At 42.9% G+C, this 21,652-nt stretch overlaps 1 protein-coding gene across 6 annotated transcripts in view; it reads left to right on the top strand.

The window, feature by feature from the left end:
- LOC134336925 (protein CASP-like) overlaps window positions 1-21,652 on the top strand; it is a 621,546-nt gene that overhangs the window by 174,548 nt on the left and 425,346 nt on the right. For all 6 annotated transcript variants that reach the window (XM_063031576.1, XM_063031578.1, XM_063031579.1 and 3 more), the window contains exons 4-5: window positions 11,840-11,918; window positions 20,487-20,624. In XM_063031576.1, coding sequence (XP_062887646.1) covers window positions 11,840-11,918; window positions 20,487-20,624 — 217 coding nt within the window. The remainder of the gene's footprint in view (window positions 1-11,839; window positions 11,919-20,486; window positions 20,625-21,652) is intronic.

The raw sequence follows: 21,652 nt of genomic DNA, 5'->3' as shown, positions 1-21,652 counted from the left end.
TTCCAGCTCCCTTAGTTTCTCAGCTAGGATGCGTGGAAACTCACTGCTTGCTTCTGTGTTTCTCAGGCAGTTGCAATTTAGCCACTTTTTATTGGGTTTTGGCAGCCGCAAGTGGGGACGCACTTTCATATGGACCTTGGCCACAGTCACACGGTGGTCAGTCCAGCACTCTGCACCTCTCATGGCACGGGTGATGAGAACATCCTTGGTGTCAATACGTCTCACAATGATGAAGTCGATCATGTGCCAATGTTTAGAGCGAGGGTGCATCCACGAGGTCTTATATTTTGCCTTCTGCTGGAAGATGATGTTGGTTCTGGTAAGGTTGTGCTCAGAGCAAAGAGTAAGTAGCTTCATGCCATTTGCATTCACCTTGCCAATACCATGTCTACCTAGCACTCCACTCCAGATACTGTTGTTCTGCCCACCCTAGCGTTGAAGTCCCCAAGCAAAGGGATCTTTTCATTCTTAGGGATCCGGCAAGGAGCTTCATCCAATGTCTGATAAGAGCATTCCTTGGCCTCAATCTGAGATGGCAGAGTTGGTGCATAGGCACTGAGAAGCGTGGCATAATGTTTCTTTGCCAGGGGGATACGGAGGGTCATTAGTCTTTCACTAATGCCAATAGGTGTTTCTGTGAGACTTGGTAGAAAGATGTTCTTGATGGCCAGTCCTACTCTGTGGAGATGTTGTCCACCTGGGGGGGTGGGGGGAGCGGGATCCTTTCCAGAAGAAGGTGTAGCCCATCCCTTCCTCTGTTAAAGAGCCTTCATCCAGGAGCTTGGTCTCACTGGATGTTGTAGCCCCTCAGCTCAGCAGTGATGAAGGCTGTTCTCTGGTGAGGTCTGTCAGAGATGCCGTACGAGTCCAGGAGAGTCCTTACATTCCATGTTGCCAGTTTTAGGTTGCACTGTTTCTTATTTCGACCGCAATAGTGGAATAACCCGATAGGTGCGGTAACCCATCCAGGTGAGCGATTGAATGGGCAATTTTTAGGCCACCTTTTCTAGACCCTTTCCTGATTGGGGTGAGCAGTGCGGTCCCTAAATAGGGCTGCTCAGTCGCACAGGGGTCTGCAGAAAACTGCCACTCAGTCCCAGCTGCTAGTGTCCAAATACCCATCCCCAGTAGAACTATCTTCACCACGATGAGGTAAATCCTGGTGGCAAGGATGATCGCAGGACAACTGGTCCCACATCTTGGCTGCAGGAAGCTGCCGGGTCCTTAGTCTGTTAAGGCCCGCCTATTGCACGCTGCCAGTGCATTGCTTTTCTGTCAGGGTGTGCTCCCTTAGCCTTGTCTCAACAAATTTACCACAAGGCAGTGGGGCTATTTTGCCCATTGCTGGGACAGTGGTTGACGGGTGCCAGGGTGTGTCCACGCGGTGTTGGGCCTGCATGCCACGTCTCTGGGGCCCACTGCTGCTCCGAGATCCCCTGTAGTTTAGCCTGGGACTGTAAGATACCCCGTTTCCGTGTGTGGCCCCGAGGAGGCACTGCAGGAGTCTTGGTGGTGGAGAGGCTCTGTACTGGCAGGAGGAGGCTTACAGACTCGGCTCCTCTTTTCACCCTCTGTTAAGAAGGCTAGTCAGCAGCAATAGCTGTAAGCAGAGAGCACTATGCGGTATATAGCATGCACTGACTACAAGCACGACTACACTACTGCTCTAGACGCTTCACACACACCCTGTGAGCAAATACTCCCACACACAATATGTAATATGAATGTAAAGAAGGGCAAGCCAGTGATTGGATACAATTGTAGAGAGAGTAAAGAGTTAAGTTGTACCACAGTAGCAAAATTCAAAAGGGAAAAGAATGCAAGACTGATACTGTATTTAAAATGTACATAGTATTCGGAATAAGGTCGACAAACTCGTGGCCCAATTAGAGATTAGTTGTTATGGTGTTGTGGGCAGCACTGGGTCATGGCTGAAAGAAGGTCATAGTTGGGAATTTAACTTTGTACCGAAAGGGCAGGCAGGAAGGCACAGGCAGTGTTGTGGCTCTGTTGGTAAGAGGTGGAATGACATTTTTAGAGTGAGGTGACATAGAGTCAGAGAATGTCAAATCTTTGTGGGTGGAGTTAAGAAACTGCAAGGATAAAAAATCCATTATGGGAATCATATATAGGCCTCTAAATAGTAGCCAGGATGTGGGGTTAATATTGCAAAGGGAGGTGGAAAGAGCATGTAATAAGGATAATGTCACAATTGTAATGGGGGGGTTTCAATATGCAACGGGATTGGGAAAGTCAGCTCGGTGTTGGATCGCAAGAGAGGAGATTTGTTGAATACCTATGAGATGGCTTTTTAGAGCAGCTTGTGCTTGAGCCTACTCTGGGAAAGGCTATCTTAAATTGGGTGTTGTAAAGTAACCCAGATTTTATTAGTCAGTTTAAGGTAAAGGAACCCTCAGGAGGTAGTGATAATAATATGATTGAATTCCTACTGCAATTTGAGAGGGAGAAGCACAAATATCGCAATAGAATAAAGGGAATCATAGAGGCATGAGAGAGGAACTTGCCCAAGTGGATTGGAGGATATTGGCGGGGATGATGGCAGAGTAGAGATCGCTGAAGTTTCTGGGAATAATTCACAAGGCGCAGGATCGATATGTCCCACGGTAGAAGTAGTTCTCAAATGGCAGGGGTAGGTAACTGTGGCTGACAAGGGAAGTTAAGGACTGCATAAAGCAAAGGAAAGGGCATATAGAAACATAGAAAACCTATGGCACAATACAGGCCCTTTGGCCCACAAAGCTGTGCGGAACATGTCCTTACCGTAGAAATTATCTAGGGTTACCCATAGCCCTCTATTTTTCTAAGTTCCATGTACCTGTCCAGCAGTCTCTTAAAAGACCCTGTCGTATCCGCCTCCACCACCGTTGCCTGCAGCCCATTCCACGCACTCACCACTCTCTGCGTAAAAAACCTACCCCTGACATCTCCTCTGTACCTTCTTCTAAGCACCTTAAAATTGTGCCCTCTCATGCTATCCATTTCAGCCCTGGGACAAAGCCTCTGACTATCCATGCGATCAATGCCTCTCATCATCTTATACACCCCTATCAGGTCACATCTCATCCTCTGTTGCTCCAAGGAAAAAAGGCCGAGTTCACTCAACCTGTTCTCATAAGGCATACTCCCCAATCTGGGCAACATCCTTGTAAATTTCCTCTGCACCCTTTCTATGGTTTCCACATCCTTCCTGTAGTGAGGCGACCAGAATTGAGCACAGTACTCCAAGTGGGGCCTGACCAGGGTCCTATATAGCTGCAACATTACCTCTCGGCTCCTAAACTCAATCCCACGATTGATGAAGGCCAAAGGACCGTACACTTTCGTGACCACAGAGTCAACCTGCGCAGCAGCTTTGAGCGTCCTATGGACTCGGACCCCAAGATCCCTCTGATCCTCCACACTGCCAAGAGTCTTACTATATTACTATATACTATATTCTGCCATCATATTTGACCTATCAAAATGAACCACCTCACACTTAACTGGGTTGAACTCCATCTGCCACTTCTCAGCACAGTTTTGCATCCTATCAATGTCCCACTGTAACCTCTGACAGCCCGCACACTATCCACAACACCCCCAACCTTTGTGTCATCAGCAAATTTACTAACCCATCCCTCCACTTCCTCATCCAGGTCATTTCTAAAAATCACGAAGAATAGGGGTCCCAGATAGCAGAAGTGAGTTGGAAATTAGATGATCGGATGTTTTTAAAATTTAACAAAAGGGAACTAAAAAAGCTATAAGAAGGCAAAAGATGAAATATGAGGGCAAACTAGCTGATAATATAAAGCAGGATACTAAAAGTTTTTTCAGTTATATGAAGAATAAAAGGGAGGTGAGAGTTGTTATTGGACCACTGGAAAATGATGCTGGTGTGTGGTAGTAAAGAAATGGCAGATAAAATTATTAAGTTCTTTGTTCAGTCTTTACTGTGGAACATATCAGATGTATGCCACATGTCTGAGTGTCAGGGAGCAGGAATGAGTGCCATTGTTATTACAAAGGAAACAGTGCTAGGCCAACTCAAAGGTCTTAAGGTGAATAAGTCACCTGGACCAGATGGACTACATCCCAAACAACAGGAATTCTGCAGATGCTGGAAATTCAAGCAACACACATCAAAGTTGCTGGTGAACGCAGCAGGCCAGGCAGCATCTCTAGGAAGAGGTACAGTCGACGTTTCAGGCCGAGACCCTTCGTCAGGACGGACATTTCAGGCCGAGACCCTTCGTCAGGACGAAGGGTCTCGGCCTGAAACATCGACTGTACCTCTTCCTAGAGATGCTGCCTGGCCTGCTGTGTTCACCAGTAACTTTGATGTGTGGTCTACATCCCACTCTTTAAGAAGGGAGGAAGATAAAAGAAAGGAAATTATAGGCCAGTTAGCCTAACCTCAGAGGTTGAGAAAGTGTTGGAGTTCATTATTAAGGATGAGGTTTCAGAGTGCATGGAGACTAATGATAAAATAAGTCTAAAATCGACATGGGTTCTACAAAGGGAAATCTTGCCTGACAAATCTGTTAAAATTCTTTGAGGAAGTAACAAGTAAGGTGGATAAGGGAGTGCTAGTGGACATCATTTACTAAGATTTTCATAACGCATTTGGTAAGATGCCACACATGAGGGTGCTTAACCAGATAAAATCCTGTGGTGTTACAGGAAATATACTGGCATGGATAGACAGGTAGGAGACAGCGAGTGGAAATACAGGGGGCCTTTCCTGGTTGGTGCCTGTGACTAGTGGTGCTCCTCAGGGGTCAGTATTGGGATTGCATATTTTCACGTTGTTTGTCAGTGATTTAGATAATAGAATTGATGGCTCAGTAGTGAAGTTTGCCGATATACAAAGTTAAGGTGGAGGGGTAGGTAATGCTGAGGAAGCAATGCGATTGCAGCAGGATTTAGACAAAGTGGAAGAATGGGCAATAAAGTGGCAGATGGAATACAGTTTTGGGGAATGTATAATAATACATTTTGGTAAAAGCGATAAAAGTGTAGACTCTTATCTAAATGGGGAGAAATTTCAAATATTGGAGGTACAAAGGGACTTAGAACTCTTAAAGCAAGACTCCCCAGAAGGTAATTCACAGGTTGAGTCTGTGGTAAAGAAGGCAAATGCAATTTTGGCATTTATTTCAAGGGGACTGAAAAGAAAAACGAGATAACACTGAAGCTTTATCAACCTACAGTTTTGGGCCTCTTATCTCAGAAAGGATACACTTTCATTGGAAAGAATCCAGAGAACGTTCACGAGGACGATTCCAGGAATGTATGGGTTGACATGTGAGGAGCTTTTGGCAGCGTTGGGCTGAAAGGATTAGATAAGGTGGATGTGGAGAGGATATTTCCTCTGGTGGGGCTACCCAGATCTAGAGGGTATGGCCTTAAAATTGGGGGTGGGGGGACCTTTTAGAGCAGAAGTAAGGAGGGATTTTTTAAGCCAAAGCATGGTGAACCTGTGAAATGCTCTGCCACAAACTGTGTGGAGGCCAAGTCCATGGGTATACTCAAAGCAGAAGTTGATCAATTTCTGAGTGGTCGGGGCATCAAGGGATATGATGAGAGCACAGGTGAATGGGGTTGAATGGGATCTGGGATCAGCCATTGTGAAATAGCAGAGCAGAGTTGATGGGTTGAATGGCCCTGATTCTGCTCCTATCTCTTATAATCTTATGGTCTAAGTGGCAAATACTGTGTTTAGAAAACGAGGTTAGAAAACAACCAAAGGATCCATTACAAAAGATCCTTTAAATTTTCACTGCTACTTCTCTTTTGGTGATACCTTTAACTAATTTGCCAGTTCACTTTTGCTAGCAGGTTACTGCTTGAAGTCTTTGTGATTGATTTTGTTTATTTTTAAAGTATTTACCTTGGACCTGTTCTGTTTTCACTCACCCTGAATGCAAGATTCAGTCAAATGGTGATTGGCTGCTACCTAGGCAGGACATGTGGAGAGGTAAAGCAGTTAATGTTTCAGGTGAATAATCGTCACATCACATTTTGCACACACTGTGTAGTGTTACAGAACATTTCCTTGCTTTGATGGTATTTGATTTTGTGGGTTGAAGTCGGTATTTAGGTAAACCTCCCAGACCTCTCTCCTGATTGCATACTTACTGCAATGCTACTACCTTTTTGACATGTGTGTCCCTCCGGTGGGAATTATGATCATCTGATTTGGGGTGTTGCCTTGAATGTTGTTATTCACGGAATGTGACTTTATTTGGCTTTTGCTCAACATAGCTCTTTGATATAGCTCTTCCAATTTGCACTTTTAGCTGAGTTTTGTCTGGCTTGATGCTATATGGTTGTTCTGCTCTAATGTTATTTCAGTCATTAATAGAGCTGTTTTGGAAGACAGTGATGTTTAAATCCTTTGCTCTGAGCCATGCAAGCAAGCTTGGATTTCAACAGCAGGTTTTTGTTCATAAAGCATGTTAATGCCCTGAGTTGCAAATGCATGGTGAAAGGTTGAGAAATCTACTCATTCTTGGATGATGATCTTGTGCAGCTCTAAGCCACTTCATTTGGCCATGCTTCAGATCAGGCAGTTGGCTGACTGACAAGCAGTAGTAAAGATAATTACAGAGTTGTAGCTGTTTGTCAGTGAAAGTTTATGTTCCATGGTGCTGATGGAACAGTGCCTAATATTTCTTGTACTCTTGAGGACTGCAGTGACCTTGTGCTAATCCCACCAATCACCAATATCTAGTGCAATGATGGATTATGATTATGAAGACGCGCAGTCCTCTTTTATTGTCATTTAGTAATGCATGCATTAAGAAATGATGCATTATTTCCTCCGGTGTGTTATCACAAAACACAGGACAAACCAAGACTGAAAAAACTGACAAAACCACATAATTATAACATATAGTTACAAACAGTGTAACAATACCATAACTTGATGAAGAAGTCCGTGAGCACAGTAAAGTTCAAAGTTTCTCAAATATCCCACATCTCACGCAGACGGGAGAAGGAAGAAAAACTCTTCCTGCCATGCCGACCACAATCCGACTCTGAGCCATCCGAAAACTTTGAGTTCTGATTAACTGTCCGACACCGAGTACTGAGTGCCATCTCTGCCCGAACAATTCGACCTCCTTCTTGGTCGCCAAAAGTAGGCAAGGCCGGGGATTTTGAGGCCTACCCTCCGAAAGATTCCCGACCTCACAGTAACGACAACAGCGAACTGGCGCTTCAGAAATTTCTCCAGATGTTCCTCTTTCACGTCCATTCTCCATCAAATCAGAATTGTCCATGGCCCCTACTTAACAGATACAATATCATTTTTCACCGGAGGGCTGCGCACGCGCGGCACGCCACCATCTTCTCCCCCCGCCAAGTATGATTTTGGATGATGCTTACATTTCCTAAGCATTGGATGTCTTTGAGTCATGGAGCATTACAGCAGAGGTACAGGCCCTTTGGGCCAACTGGTCCATGTTGACCACTGCGCCCAACCAGCTAGTCTTGAATCCTGCATTCAACGCAATTTCCTCTGAGCTCTTCACTTGGATGTTCCTATTTAAGTGCTTCCTAAATGATACTATTATATCTGCCTCAGTCACTTCCTGTAGCAGCTTGTTCCATATTTTCACCTTGCTGTGGGTGGAAAAAGTTGCCCCACAGTTCCTTTGTAAATTTGCCCCCCACCCCACCCTAAATACATAGCCCCTGGTTTTGGACTTCTGTACCCTTAATTTCATACATTTCTGTAAAGACGCCCCTTTTCTCCCAAGTTCTCTGGCCAATGTTTCCCTTTATTTCAGGCCCTCGAGTCCTGGCAACATGCTGATAAATCCTTTCTGTTCTATTTTCCAGTTTCACCTCATGTTTTTACAACAGGGTGACCAAAAGTGTGCTCCACAGGCAGCCTCACCAATGATTTATGCAACTGCATCTTTATGTCCCAATTCCTGTTCTCAGTGCCCTAACTGATGAAGGCCAGTAGGCAAAATACTCCTTTTCGCCATCTTGTTTACTTGTGACACTGCATTCAAGGAACTGTGTTCTTGACCTCCTAGGTCTCCGTTTCATTATATTACCTAGTCCACTACTGTTCATAATGTAAGTCCTATGCTGGTTTGACTTCTGGCTCTTTCAGCTGTACAGCTCCTGGTGGAGTAGAAGCTGCAAAATCTGCTTTTAACTATTGCTTAGTTTCTGCCCATGATATATTAATGGCATAACTCACCACCATGATGGTATGCAAAAGCTGCAATCTGTTGAAAACCCCGCTGCACAGCTGATGTTATTCCTGTAGAATCCTTGATTTTGCCCACTGTTTTCTGGCAGACGTGCTTAAAATATTACATTTTAACTATTCATCTACTACCTGATGACAAGTCTCGGCTCGAAACGTCGACTGTTTGCTCCTTTCCATAGATGCTGCCTGGCCTGCTTTGTTCCTCCAGCTTTTTGTGTGTGATGCTACACTTAGTAAGCTGTCCCATTTAAGTTCTTACCTGAATCCTGTGGAGCACTGCAAGGAGTTGGCACTGACTCTATTTGTCCGTTGAGTTCAAAATATCAGAACTTAAGCCATCTAATTTTTAAATCAGAGAATTTTGTGGAATGTGAGTAGGTCGGCGTGAGTCCACAATAGTGCCATCTTTAACCAGTCACTTATCAAAGATCAAGTTAACTGAAATGTATCTCCTATTGATGGTTTGTGCATATTTCCTTTCTTCCCCTCGTGAATGATTGATTGCTTCGATACTGCACCATGTTGATCTGGAAAGTAAACTCGTTTGTCAATAAGTATTGTGCTTTTTGTATAGTTGATGTAATCTAATAGCTGTTATGAAAGGTGGATGTGAGGCATGTAGCAATTAACCATATGAGGATGTCATGGTGTGTGTTAATTTGAAAGTCTGAGTGATAGAAATTGTCTGAAAGTGGGAGATGGGAATGTTGTACATTGAGCATTGTTGGATGTTAGTGGTGTGATATGCCATGTGAAATTGCATCCCCAATGTATGAATGTATTTGAGACTATTGAACACCTTGCAATATGTCATCCAGCTCCTCGTAGCTTGACTTCTTTAATTTTTTTCACCTCCCCTTCTACTCCACCTGCCAAACACCAAAGCACTGCTCCCACGGGCTTTCCTATCCCCTCCATTCACTGTTTGCATTTGTCCACCAACCCTTCCTTATTTCATTCCATTTCCCTCCTTCCTTTCTTATCAGATTCCTTACATCTGTAGCCTTTTTTTGCCTCCACCTATTGCTTCCAAGCTTCTGTCACTCTCTTCAGCCACTCTTCTTCCAACTGACAATCCAACAGTCCCTCCCACCTGGATTCACTTATCACTTTCCAGCCCTTGTCCCAACCCTTACCCCTCCTGATACTGGCATTATACCCTCTTCTCTTTATGTTCAGTGAAGGGTCTTGACCAGAAACATCAACCATCCATTTTCTTCCACAGAGGTTGCCTGATCCACGAGTTATGCCAAATTAACCAAATGAATAATTAATCACCTTACTAAATTAATCCCTTCTCCCTACATAATGTCCATGGCCCTCCACTCTCTATACATTCACGTGCATATCTAAAAGCTTTAACTGCCATGCCTGGCCGCATAGTCCAGGAACCTACCATACTCACCTTAAATCTATGCCCTGAAATCTTTTGATCCTGGGAAAAAGACCATAAGACCATAAGACTTAGGAACAGAATTAGGCCATCTGGCCCATCGACTCTGCTGTGCCATTCAGTCATGGCTGATCTTTTTTCCCCTCCTCCTCAACCCCTTCTCCCGGCCTTCTCCCCATAACCTTTGATGCCATGTCCAGTCAAGAACCTATCAATCTCTGCCTTAAGTACACATAATGATCTGGCCTCCACCGCTTCATGTGGCAACAAATTCCGCAAATTCACCACCCTTTGACTAAAGAAATTTCTCCGCATCTCTATTTTGAAAGGGCACCGCTCTATCCTGAGGCAGTGCCCTCTTGTCCTAGGCTCTCCCACCATGGGAGACATCCTTTCCACAACTACTCTGTCTGGGCCTTTCAACATTCGAAAGGTTTCAATGAGATCCCCCGGCCCCCCGCCATCCTTCTACATTCCAGCTAGTACTTTATAGTTTATTGTCTCCAAACAATTGATACTAGAACATACAATCATCACAGCGATATTTGATTCTGCGCTTCGTGCTCCCTGGAGTACAAATCGATAGTAAATATTAAAAATTTAAATTATAAATCATAAATAGAAAATGGGAAAGGGAAAGTAAGGTAGTGCAAAAAAAAACCGAGAGGCAGGTCCGGATATTTGGAGGTTATGGCCCAGATCCGGGTCAGGATCCGTTCAGCAGTCTTATCACGGTTGGAAAGAAGCTGGTCCCAAATCTGGCTGTACGAGTCTTCAAGTACAGACACAGAGCCATCAAATGTTCCTCATATGATAGCCCTTTTATTCCTGGAATCATCCTTGTGAACCTCTTCTGGACCCTCTCCAATGCCAGCATATCTTTTCTAAGATGGCCCAAAACTGTTCACAATACTCAAGGTGCCTTATAAAGCTTCAGCATCTCATGCTTGCTTTTGTATTCTAGACCTCTTGAAATGAATGCTAAAATCAATGCCTCTTATAATCTTTAAACATCTACCAAGTATAGACTTTCTGGTGAAAAATCTTCTGTGCTGGAGTTGCTTGTATTTTGCTCCAGATTTCAACATTTGAAGCCTTTTGTGTCTCTTGAATTCTATATTGATAAGCTGTAGTTAACAATTCCGAGTCTCTTCGGGGGGGGGGGGGGTTTGTATTTTGGCCTGGTTGTCCCTGGATAGAGCACAACTTTGTATGTGGGGCTTTAAACCATTCTCAGTGTTTTCTTAGTTACAATACCAACTACACAAATATGTGATGGTCTTTGGAAAATATGCTGGAATTAAGTATTCCTTTCTGGTTTTAAACTGTCTTTTCTGCTGAAGGTATTGGTTCATGCTGAGGGAAACAGACCCCCAACAACTCATTTACCTCAGGTTGCACAATATCAGTATGCAGTATAAAGTGGCATGCTTTCATCTTCGGAAAATACATTTGCAGTCTAATTGCACATTGTGACTCCTGTTCTCATTTTTAGGAATTCTATTAATGATATATTATATGGACAGGGAGAATATGTTTCAAAAGGCAAACCAGATTTTTCTCTAAAGTGCTTGAAGGTGTGGTGGTTTGAGTGTGATCCCACAACTAATTAGTGTTTAGCAGGTGATCAAAGCTGGCATCACAGGGTAAGCATCTGTGACTGTTCTCTTTCCTAAACATTACTGGGGTCGGTTTGTTTCACAAATTGCTTTTTATGTCTGGTGTCATTTTTATTTTTAGTTTCTGGTGTGGATAATTAAATTTGACCAATTTTGGTTTAACAAGAAGATGAAGAATATGGTAAAAAAGTTAAGATTCCTAGCAACAATGTTATAATTGAATGGGGGAATTACTATGGTGTTAAATGTGTCACGATCATAAAAAAAGGCCAGGCGGCATTTATGGAGAGGGGAAAATAAGGTGGGTGAGCTTCTTATCAACACTGGATGTGCTGATAAAAGATGTAAAGCTTCAGAGCAAATAATGACAAAGAAAAAAGGGAAAGCAATAACAGAGAAAAGCTCTGCGATCGTGTGGGAGAAGGGATGAATATATATGATGGATCTGTAGAGCAGAACTTGTATATGAGAAGCTGTAATACCTGAAATTTAGGATTTGGTTTTAATGCACTGTTGCCAAGATTGTTTTGCCAATAATGTATGATATAAGTGTTTCTCTTCTTTCGGAATAAGAATTTACCATTTGTGTTTCAGATTGATGCACTAAGTAAAAGAAGCAAAGAAGCAGAGGCAGCCTTTTTGAATGTTTACAAAAGATTAATTGATGTTCCAGGTAAGTTTTCAGAACATAGTGATGTGTGACCTTGGCTATGCATTTTGTGCCACTTCCTTAGTTTTAGAAATGGCTTGTTCATATCCTCAGAAGTAAACCAACCATTAGATTTGCCCAGATAATCTAAGCCATTATTCCACTGGTCAGAGATACCAAGATGAAACAATATCCTGTTCACTCTATTATAACTAACTCTAACTCAGATGGCCATGGAGATTAAAATGACACTGTATGTGCAGAAGCAGTATAACTGGAGCATTTGGTTATGCACAACTTGTACTGGCCCTTTGTGTTGTAATTGTATACATAATAAAAGAGAATCTTATTTCGTCCTAATAGCTTGAACACTCAAGTAAAAATTTTGGACATATGTATGATGTTTAAGAACTGCAGAGTGATCTCATCATTATTTAAAAATTAACCATGAACACATTACAAAAACTGTAAAATGTGTACTGTGAAATTATAAATGCCATTCTTTTGGGGTGGAAAGGCAGACATCCCACCCTGCAAAAACTCATTTCAGGGAGGTAGAACCCCGACCCCCGCAACCCCATATCCACTCCCCCCACCCCGTCAACCTCCAAGGGTGTATGTAATACTTTGTTTAGTGATTTTGTCTAATCTGTAAACCAAATTGGGTATATGCAGCAAATGTGACATTAAAATATGTACTTATAGTATCATGTTTATTCTATTACAACTTTAAGTAAGTCTACAGGGAGTTTGGCCTCATCATGCAGGACATCAATAGTGTAACTCCTTAGCAGCTAGGCAGCTAGTTTAAATCAGCGGTCCCCAACTGCTTTTGCACTGCCAATCGGTTTAATATTGACAATATTCTTGCGGACCAACCAACCGGGGGGAGGCGGGGGTTGGGTGTTAAACGCGACCGGAATATAGGTGATAAGTCAACTATAAGTCACTTGTAAGTGGCTAATACACTCAATTTCGTTTCTAAAGGGGTTTATCTAACTAATTTAATATTCAACAGATAGTGCATATTTTCCTCGCATGATTGTAGTGATAAGTCAATTATAACAGTGGTCCCAAACCTTGGGGCCGTGAAAAATGCACCTAGTCAATTAGCTTGTTTATTTCAGCTTTTTTCTTAAAGATGTGCTGGGTGCATTCCGGCTACCACTATATTCTTCGCAGTTCGGAGGTTGGGGACCACTGAATTATAAGTCACTTATAAGTCAATAGTATCATAACATTTTAAGTAACGTTTGGATATTAAACACACAGCACATATTTTCCTTGTATGAACATATAAAATCATTGCAACACACCAATATCGCTGAATCAGTGGGAGCCCTGGGCTTGTTTTCCTGCAACAACATGGTCCTATTGAGGGGTGATGGAAGACAGTGATACTCGAAGGGGGTTCCTTATGTCCAGTCTATTCCGCAATTTAGTATTCATTGCAGAAAACTCCGCTTCGCAGAGATATGATGTTGGAAATGGAAGCAAAGTTTTCAGTGCTTCCATGGCTAGCTCAGGATATTCAGCCTTGACTGATCCAGAATGCCGGCAGAGATGTTATGTCAAACATAACTTTTCAGCCCACCATCATTTGCAAGCTCGAGGAGTTGATCTTTCTCCCGCGCTGACATGGATGATTCACCAGGGACATTCACAAATGGGTCACGGACCTGTTCCTTTGCACGTCGTGGGTCACTGATGACTTCGCATGTGTTAAAGTTCAACAGTGCATGACAGGGAAAGAGGAAAGGTGCAGCTGACTTATATTGCCAAATCATATTGTTTCCTTGCGGCCTGGTGGTTGGGAACCACTCTTAGCACGAACAGAGACCAATCAGGATGCTTGCTCTCCCTCTCCCTCTCAAAAAAATCTATTTCATGGATATTGTGTATAATTTCTGGGCATCAGGGAGCCACTATCGATATGCGGGAGACTCCCGGAACTTCCGGGAGAGGTGGGATGTTTGGAAAGGGGAGAGAGAGGAAGTTAATGTTTCAGGTTGATGATACCTCACTAAAGTTGAATGGTTATCAACGCGCAAGGGAGAGCTCTAAAGTTGAAGGAACTACCTTTTCACTGAAAATACTGGAACATAATTTTCCTTCTGCCAATGCTTATGCTAGGAAATACTGGGGTGTCCCCACACAAGTCCTGCTTTCCAGTACCGATACGGGCTCCCATTGGATGACTACGCCCAGGACGGACCTGATTAAACTGGTGGACAAGTATCAGCCAGTTTGGTGCAACAGAAGATCTGATTCATAGAATTGAGGCTCAGCCTGCTGCCGGAAGAATATCAGGTGTCAGAAAACAGGAGGCATCTGGGATCAAGCAAATACCTTGAGTATAATTTAACTTTAGTAGACAAGGAAAGATAAAGAATCATAAGAGCTTCTTTAGTATATTATGTGCAAAAGGGTAAGTAGGGAGAGAATATGTCCCCTTAAGGATCAGCATGGTCATCTATGTGAGGAGCCACAGGAGATGGCGTGGTCTTAGAGGATTACTTTTCATCATGGAAAAAGTCATGGAATCCAGGGAATTCAAGAAGGAGATGTCACGTACACCGGGATGGGTTAAAGAACCAGCAGAAATGGAAAACACATTGGAGTCCGGTATTGCTGTTAACTAATGGTATTTATTAGTAACTATGCAATACAGTAATATAAATTCAGATATATCATATAGGCTAGCAATGATAATATATATATATAGAAATATAGAAACCAAGCTTCAAGCCTAGGGGTAAATGGATACTGTCTTACGATGAGGAGTACAGTTCAGTTCAGTTCAGTTCGTGGTATTGAGTTGAGTAGTGATGGAGAGAGAGAGAGAGGTGTTTGGTTCTTCAGGTGAGCTGATGCCGTCGATCTTCCTGTTGTCCTCCAAAACTTCCAGGTTAGCCAAACTTGACCAACTTAAGAGCACCGTCTTCGAGGGATAGTTTACCAACCCAGTTGAGGGTTAGACACACTAGTAGACTCCTCAAGGTCGCTCTTTGACACACTAATAATCACAGATCGATACCTCATAATCAATCTACAGTCCCACACTCCTGGGCACCTAAACAGGATAGTGGTAACTTCACCACACCCTTGTGCATCTGCATGTCCTGTCCCTGTGAAACAAGACAAGCAATTACGCTGATTTAAATACTGTTGTGCTGAACACCAGCTGTCCATCAAGTAGCTCCTCCCTTCCATCTCTGTAGGAACTCAGAAGCTGCCAGTGTCCTTGCAGAAATTCCAAACAAGCTGTGAGCAGTCTTTGCCTCTCTCTCTCTCTTAATAACAAGGTGCTTGAGTTGAACAACTCTCTGTCTCTCTTTTTTAAAAGCACAGTTCATAGGGATAATTCAGGATCCCATTACAGAGAAACATACCTTTGCTTATTGCGGCCAAAAAGTTCTCTTCAAAAGGTTCAAAGGAACATCTAAACAAGCCTGATGCATTTTGGTAACAAGTCCTGTGGACTGATGAAGTTAAAATAGAACTTTTTGGCTGCAATGAGCAAAGGTATGTTTGGAGAAAAAAGGGTGCAGAATTTCATGAAAAGAACCCCTCTCCATCTGTTAAGCACAGGGGTGGATCGATCATGCTTTGGGCTTGTGTTGCAGCCAGTGGCACGGAACTTTTACTGGTAGAGGGAAGAATGAATGCAATTAAATACCAGCAAATTCTGGAAGCAAACATCACACCGTCTGTAAAAAAGCTGAAGATGAAAAGAGGATAGCTTCTACAACAGCATAATGATCCTAAACACACCTCAAAATCCACAGTGGACTACCTCAAGAGGCGCAAGCTGAAGGTTTTGCCATGGTCCTCACAGTCCCCTGACCTAAACATCATCGAGAATCTGTGGATAGACTTCAAAAGAGCAGTGCATGCAAGACGGCCCAAGAATCTCACAGAACTAGAAGCCTTTTGCAAGGAAGAATGGGCGAAAATCCCCCAAACAAGAATTGAAAGACTCTTAGTTGGTTACAAAAAGCGTTTACAAGCTGTGATACTTGCCAAAGGGGGTGTTACTAAATACTGCCATACAGGGTGCCCAAACTCTTGTGTCGGGCCCTTTTCCTTTTTTGTCATTTTAATACTGTAAAAGATAGAAATAAAGAAGTTTTCTTGCTTAAAATATTAAAGACGTGTCATCTTTAACTTCATGCCTTTTGGAGATCAGTTCATCTTTTACTCGCTTAACTATTCACAGTAACAGAAATTTTGACCAGGGGTGCCCAAACTTTTGCATGCCACTGTATAATCAGTAGAAAAGAGATGGTGCTGAATGTGTTGAAGTTCATAAAGTTAGATAAATTCACATGGTTATGGGAAACTAGGGAAGAAATTGCTCTGGAAGATAGAACAACACAGTGTAGGAGCAAGTCCTTTGGCAGATGCTTGTGCTAAGAAGCCAATTTAATCTGCATATCTGTATATAATCTATATTATTCAATTCTCTATCTGTTCACATTTCTATATAAATGTCTCTTAAGCTATGATTTTTTCTTATCATCATTAGCCTTTACAGTGGCATGCGAAAGTTTGGGTACCCCTGGTCAAAATTTCTGTTCCTGTGAATAGTTAAGTGAGTAGAAGATGAACTAATCTCCAAAAGTCATAAAATTAAAGATGAAACATTCTCTTAAACATTTTAAGCAAGATTAGTGTATTGTACAATTTTAGAGTGTGAAAAAGGGAAAAGAATATATGGTGGGGAGATTTGGTGGAAATGCAAAGGATGATTTACTTAATTGGTAGCTAATGGTGTGGATGATGAGGACTGGGGAATTCCAAGGATCAATCCATGGTGAAGATGAACTGTTTGAGACCAGGGATATGTAAACTGTCAAAGTGGAATTTGCAAAGATGTTTCCTGGATTGGGGAGCATTCCTAATGAGAATAGGTTGAGTAAACTTGGCCTTTTCTCCTTGGAGTGATGGAGGATGAGAGGTGACCTGATAGAGGTGCATAAGATGATGAGAGGCATTGATTGTGTGCATAGTCAGAGGCTTTTTCCCAGGGATGAAATAGCTAACACAAGAGGGCACAGTTTTAAGTGTCTTAGAAGCAGGTACAAAGGAGATGTCAGGGGTAAGTTTTTAACACAGAGTGGTGAGTGTGTGGAATGGGCTGCCAGTGATGGTGATAGATGCGGATACGACAGGGCCTTTTAAGAGACTCTTGGATCGGTACATGGAGCTAGAAAAATAGAGGGTTATGGGTAACCCTAGGTAATTTCCAAAGTAAGTACATATTTGGCACAGCATTGTGAGGCGAAGGGCCTGTATTGTGCTGTAGGTTTTCTATGTTCTATGAAATGTCCCAGATGTAAGTGAGAAGGGATTGGACCTGAGGAAAAAGAAATAATTTTGGTGGGGTAAGAGTAAGCTGTAACAATGCCTCTGTTTGGATGGTGTAGCTTGTGGATCTTGGACAGAAGGTAGAAGCAAGCTGTGTAAAGTTGAAAGCGATGGAGGGAACTTATCAGCGATTTTCTGCATTTTATCCATCATTCTCTGTCACCAAAGACTTACTTGCTTTCCCTTTTCCCCATTCTGATATAGGGTCCCAGACCTAAAATGTTAACTGATTCATTTTTCATAGATGATGCTGACCTGCTGAGTGTTTCTCAGCTTTCTTTGTGTTCTTTGTAGTTTGTGCAGGAGAGCAAATGAAGAAGAAACATTATATTGCAGCCATACTATTCTGGAAATACTTGGCTTGTCGCTCAGCTAGGCTTTCCTCTAAATTCTATTTAAATCCTTTAAATTTTCTCTAAATTTTAACATTTGCCCAATGTGCTGGGCTGGCAAGATGATACTAATATTTTCAGGCTACCAACAGTCCTTCCAGGTGAGGCAATAATGCACTTGTGAATCTGTTGGGGTTGTCTACTGTATCCGGTGCTCCTGATGCAGCCTGCTCTACTTTGGTGAAACCCAACATAAATTGGGGGACTGCTTTGTCGAACACCTCCACTCCATCCACTAAGAGTGGAATTTCTTGGTGGCCAACCATTTTAATTCCTATCCTCATTTCCATTCTGACATGGCCTGCTCTTTTGCCACAATGAGTCCACTCTCCGGGTGGAGGAGCAGCTCATATTTTGTCTGAGTAGCCTCCAACCTGATGGCATAAACATTGATTTCTCCTTCTGATAAAACTTCCTTCCTTCTAATTTATTTCCAACTTCGGTCTCTCACCTCTTCTCCTCACCTGGTGCCCCTTCTTCGTCTCTTTTTCCTGTGGTCCACTCTCCTCTCCTATTAGATTCCTCCTCCTTTACACTTTACCCTCCTGGCTTTACCTATCATTTTCCAGCTGGTCCTGCTTCCCTTCCTCCACCACCTCCGACTTTTTTATTTTGGCTTCTTCCCCTTTTCAGTCCTGAAGAAGGGTTTCGGCTTGAAAAATCAATTGTTTATTCATTTCCATAGATGCTGCCTGACCTGTTGAGTTCCTCCAGCACTTTGTGTGTGTTGTTAATATTTTCTGTTTCTTACAACTCCAGTTGAGGGATGGAGTCGTAACATGTGACATTCAGTATAAAGCCATATTATTGATAATTTTTAAATGTGTTTTTAATGAATCATTTTCATCAACTTTGCCTCTAACTTCCACCCTGCCTTTAAATTCACTTCGTCCATTTCTGACAGCTCTCTCCCGTTTCTCAGTCTCTCTGTCTCGCCCCTGGAGACAACCTGTCTACCAACATCCTTTATAAACCTATGAATTCCCGCGGCTATATTGACTATACCTCTTTCCATCCCGTCTCCTGTAAAAATGCTGTTCCCTTTTCATAGTTCCTTCATCTACGCCACATCTGTTCCCAGGGTGAGGCTTTCCTTTCTAGAGATGTCCTCCTCCTTCAAACAATGGGGCTTCCCTTACTCCACCATCGATATTGCTTTCACCTGCATCTCCTCCATTTCCTGGAAACCTGTTCTCATCCCACCTTCCTGCCACCCAGAGATAGATTTCCTCTTATCCTCACCTACCACATGATGAAATTTTGCATCCAGCATATCATTCTCTGCAACTTCTGGCATCTTCAGTGGGATCCTACAACCAAACACCTCCACACCCATTTCTTCGCTTTCTGCAGGGATTTTCTTGTCCATTGTCCATTCGTCCCTCCCCAATGATCTCCCGCCTGGCACATAGTGAGGGAAATTCTACATCTGCCCATTCACTTCCTCCCTCACCTCCATTCAGGGCCCCAAATAGTCCTTCCAGGTGAGACTACACTTCACCTGCGAATCTGTTGGGGTTGCCTATTGTGTCTGGTGCTCCCAATGCAGCTTCCTGTGCATTAATGAGACCAACATAAATTGGTGGACCGCTTGGTTAAGCACCTCTGCTCCATCTGCCAAAAGAGGACTTTCCCGGTGGCCAAATATTTTAATTTCTATCCCCATTCCCATTCTGACATGTCAGTCCATGGCCTCCTCTTTTGCCATGGTGAAACCACTCTTAGGGTGTAAGAGCAACACTTCTTATTCTGTCTAGGTAACCTCCAATCTGATGGCATGAATATCGATTTTTCCTTTCCATTAATTTTCTCTCTCTTCCTTCCCCCCTCCCCCTTTCCTGTTCTTTCATTCCCCATTTGTCCTCGTATCTTTTCTCCTCACCTGCCTATCACCTCCCCCTGTTGCCCCTCCTTCTTCCCTTGGTCCACTTTCCTCTCCTATCAGATTCTTTCTCCAGCATTTAACCTTGCCTGCCCACCTGGCTTCATCTATCACCTTTTAATTTGTCCTTCTTCCCTTTCCCCCACTTTTTTATTCAGGCATCTTCCTTCTTCCTTTCTAATCTTGATGAAGGGTCTTGGCCTGAAATGTTGACTGTTTATTCATTTTCGTAGATGCTGCCTGACCTGCTGAGTTCTTCCAGCATTTTATGTGTGTTGCTCTTGATCTTCAGCATCTGCAGAATCTCTTGTATTTAAAATGTATTGTCTTTCATGACCTTACACACTCACACTATATCAGCTGTTTGCAAGTTCATGTCTCATATCGGAAATCTGAGATCAGAAATGTAGACTGAAGCTTTGGCTTGGACTGGGGAATTTAGTGACTTGCAGCAGAGTGGACTTTATTACAACGAGGTATTTGTCTCCACAAACTTTGTGCCACTGATATTGCGAAGAAGGGGTACTACTTCGGGGATAGATTAATGATGCTAAGTCCAACTGACTTTTGTTCCCTTGTCTTTATTTTGTCACCCCAGCTATACTGGATGGCACCATTAATATTTCAGCTAGTGTCAGAATCACAGAGCATGGAAACTGGCCTTTTGGCTCAACTGGTCCATGCCAACAAGTTCCCCATCTAAGTTAGTCCCAATTGCCTGCTTTTGGTCCATACCCCTTAAAGCTTTTTCTATTCATGTACCTGTTCAAGTACCCATTAAATATTGGTACTGTACCTGCCTCAACCACTCTTTTGACCACTCATTCTAATATACTGACCACTCCGTGGATGGAAAAAGTTGCACCTCAGGATCCTGTTACTTTAGAGCACCTACTTGCTTGGAGAAGATTTAACTGTGCTGATCAACCTTGGTATATTTTGTTGCAGATCCTGTTCCAGCATTGGATCTAGGACAGCAACTCCAACTCAAAGTTCAGCGTATGCATGACATTGAAACAGAGAATCAGAAGCTCCGCGAAACACTTGAGGAATACAATAAAGAATTTGCGGAAGTCAAGAACCAGGGTAAGACTGGAAAATTTTGCCTGGTATTAGAACTGTCAATAATGAATTCCTTTGATTCATTTATGATGGGGTTGCAATTTGAGTACAAGTTAAGCAGAACAGGTGAAAGCTCTCTTGATTTCAGAATGAAGATCGGTAATTTCACTGAAGCATTCAGATTATTATGACCTTTGCATGGTAGAGTTGGCATTTTGGATTGATGTGTTCTGGTAAGATTGCGCCATTAAGTAGTGACTCTTTGCATGCAGCCCCATTAGATATTTTCAGTTTGGAGTACTGCAGTTGAAATCCACAGTCACAGACATGGATGCTTCAGTGGGTAGCATCATTTTAAGATGTGTAAAACATGTACTCAAAATCGACAAACTTTGGATGGTAGACTTGGGTTGCGAATAAGTGCAGTTCCCCTTTGAGGTAATGGAACTGGGGATGCTGCATTCGTCTACATGTACGATTGAAATGCAGAGGCCTTAGACTTCCACTCCTGACTATCCTGCTGGCAAATGTACAGTCTCTGGAAAATAAAATTGAAGATCTCACAGAAAATTGCTGTATCAGAAGGACATCAGGGACTGCTATGTACCCTGCTGTACAGAAACATGGCTCACACCAGCAATTTGGGATGCAGCGCTGCAGCTTGATAGCTTCACTGTTCTCTGTAAAAACAGGATAGCTCAGTCTTTTAAAGGTGAAGTATGCTTTATGATTAACTCATCGTATTGCACAAACATGGCATTTCTGTCTGTCTTGCTCACCTGATCTGGAACATCTAGCGGTCAGATGTCTATCTGCCGAGGGAGTTTGCATAGCTGTATACAATCCACTTCAGGCCAATGTCAAGCAGGCACTGGAGGACATGAGCAACGTAATCAGTAGTCATGAAATAAAACACCCAATCATTGTGGGGGATTTCAACCATGCCAGCTTGAAGAAGTCTATAAACAACATCTGACAACATATCACCTGTGGGACCAGAGGAGTCAACACACTTGACCACTCTTATGCCACCATTAAGAACATTTACAGTG

This window comes from Mobula hypostoma, chromosome 23 (assembly GCF_963921235.1).
Source record: "Mobula hypostoma chromosome 23, sMobHyp1.1, whole genome shotgun sequence".
In the NCBI taxonomy this organism is placed as follows: domain Eukaryota; kingdom Metazoa; phylum Chordata; class Chondrichthyes; order Myliobatiformes; family Myliobatidae; genus Mobula; species Mobula hypostoma.
The sequence above is the reverse complement of the archived record's forward strand: the minus strand, read 5'-3'. Positions and strand labels throughout refer to the sequence as shown.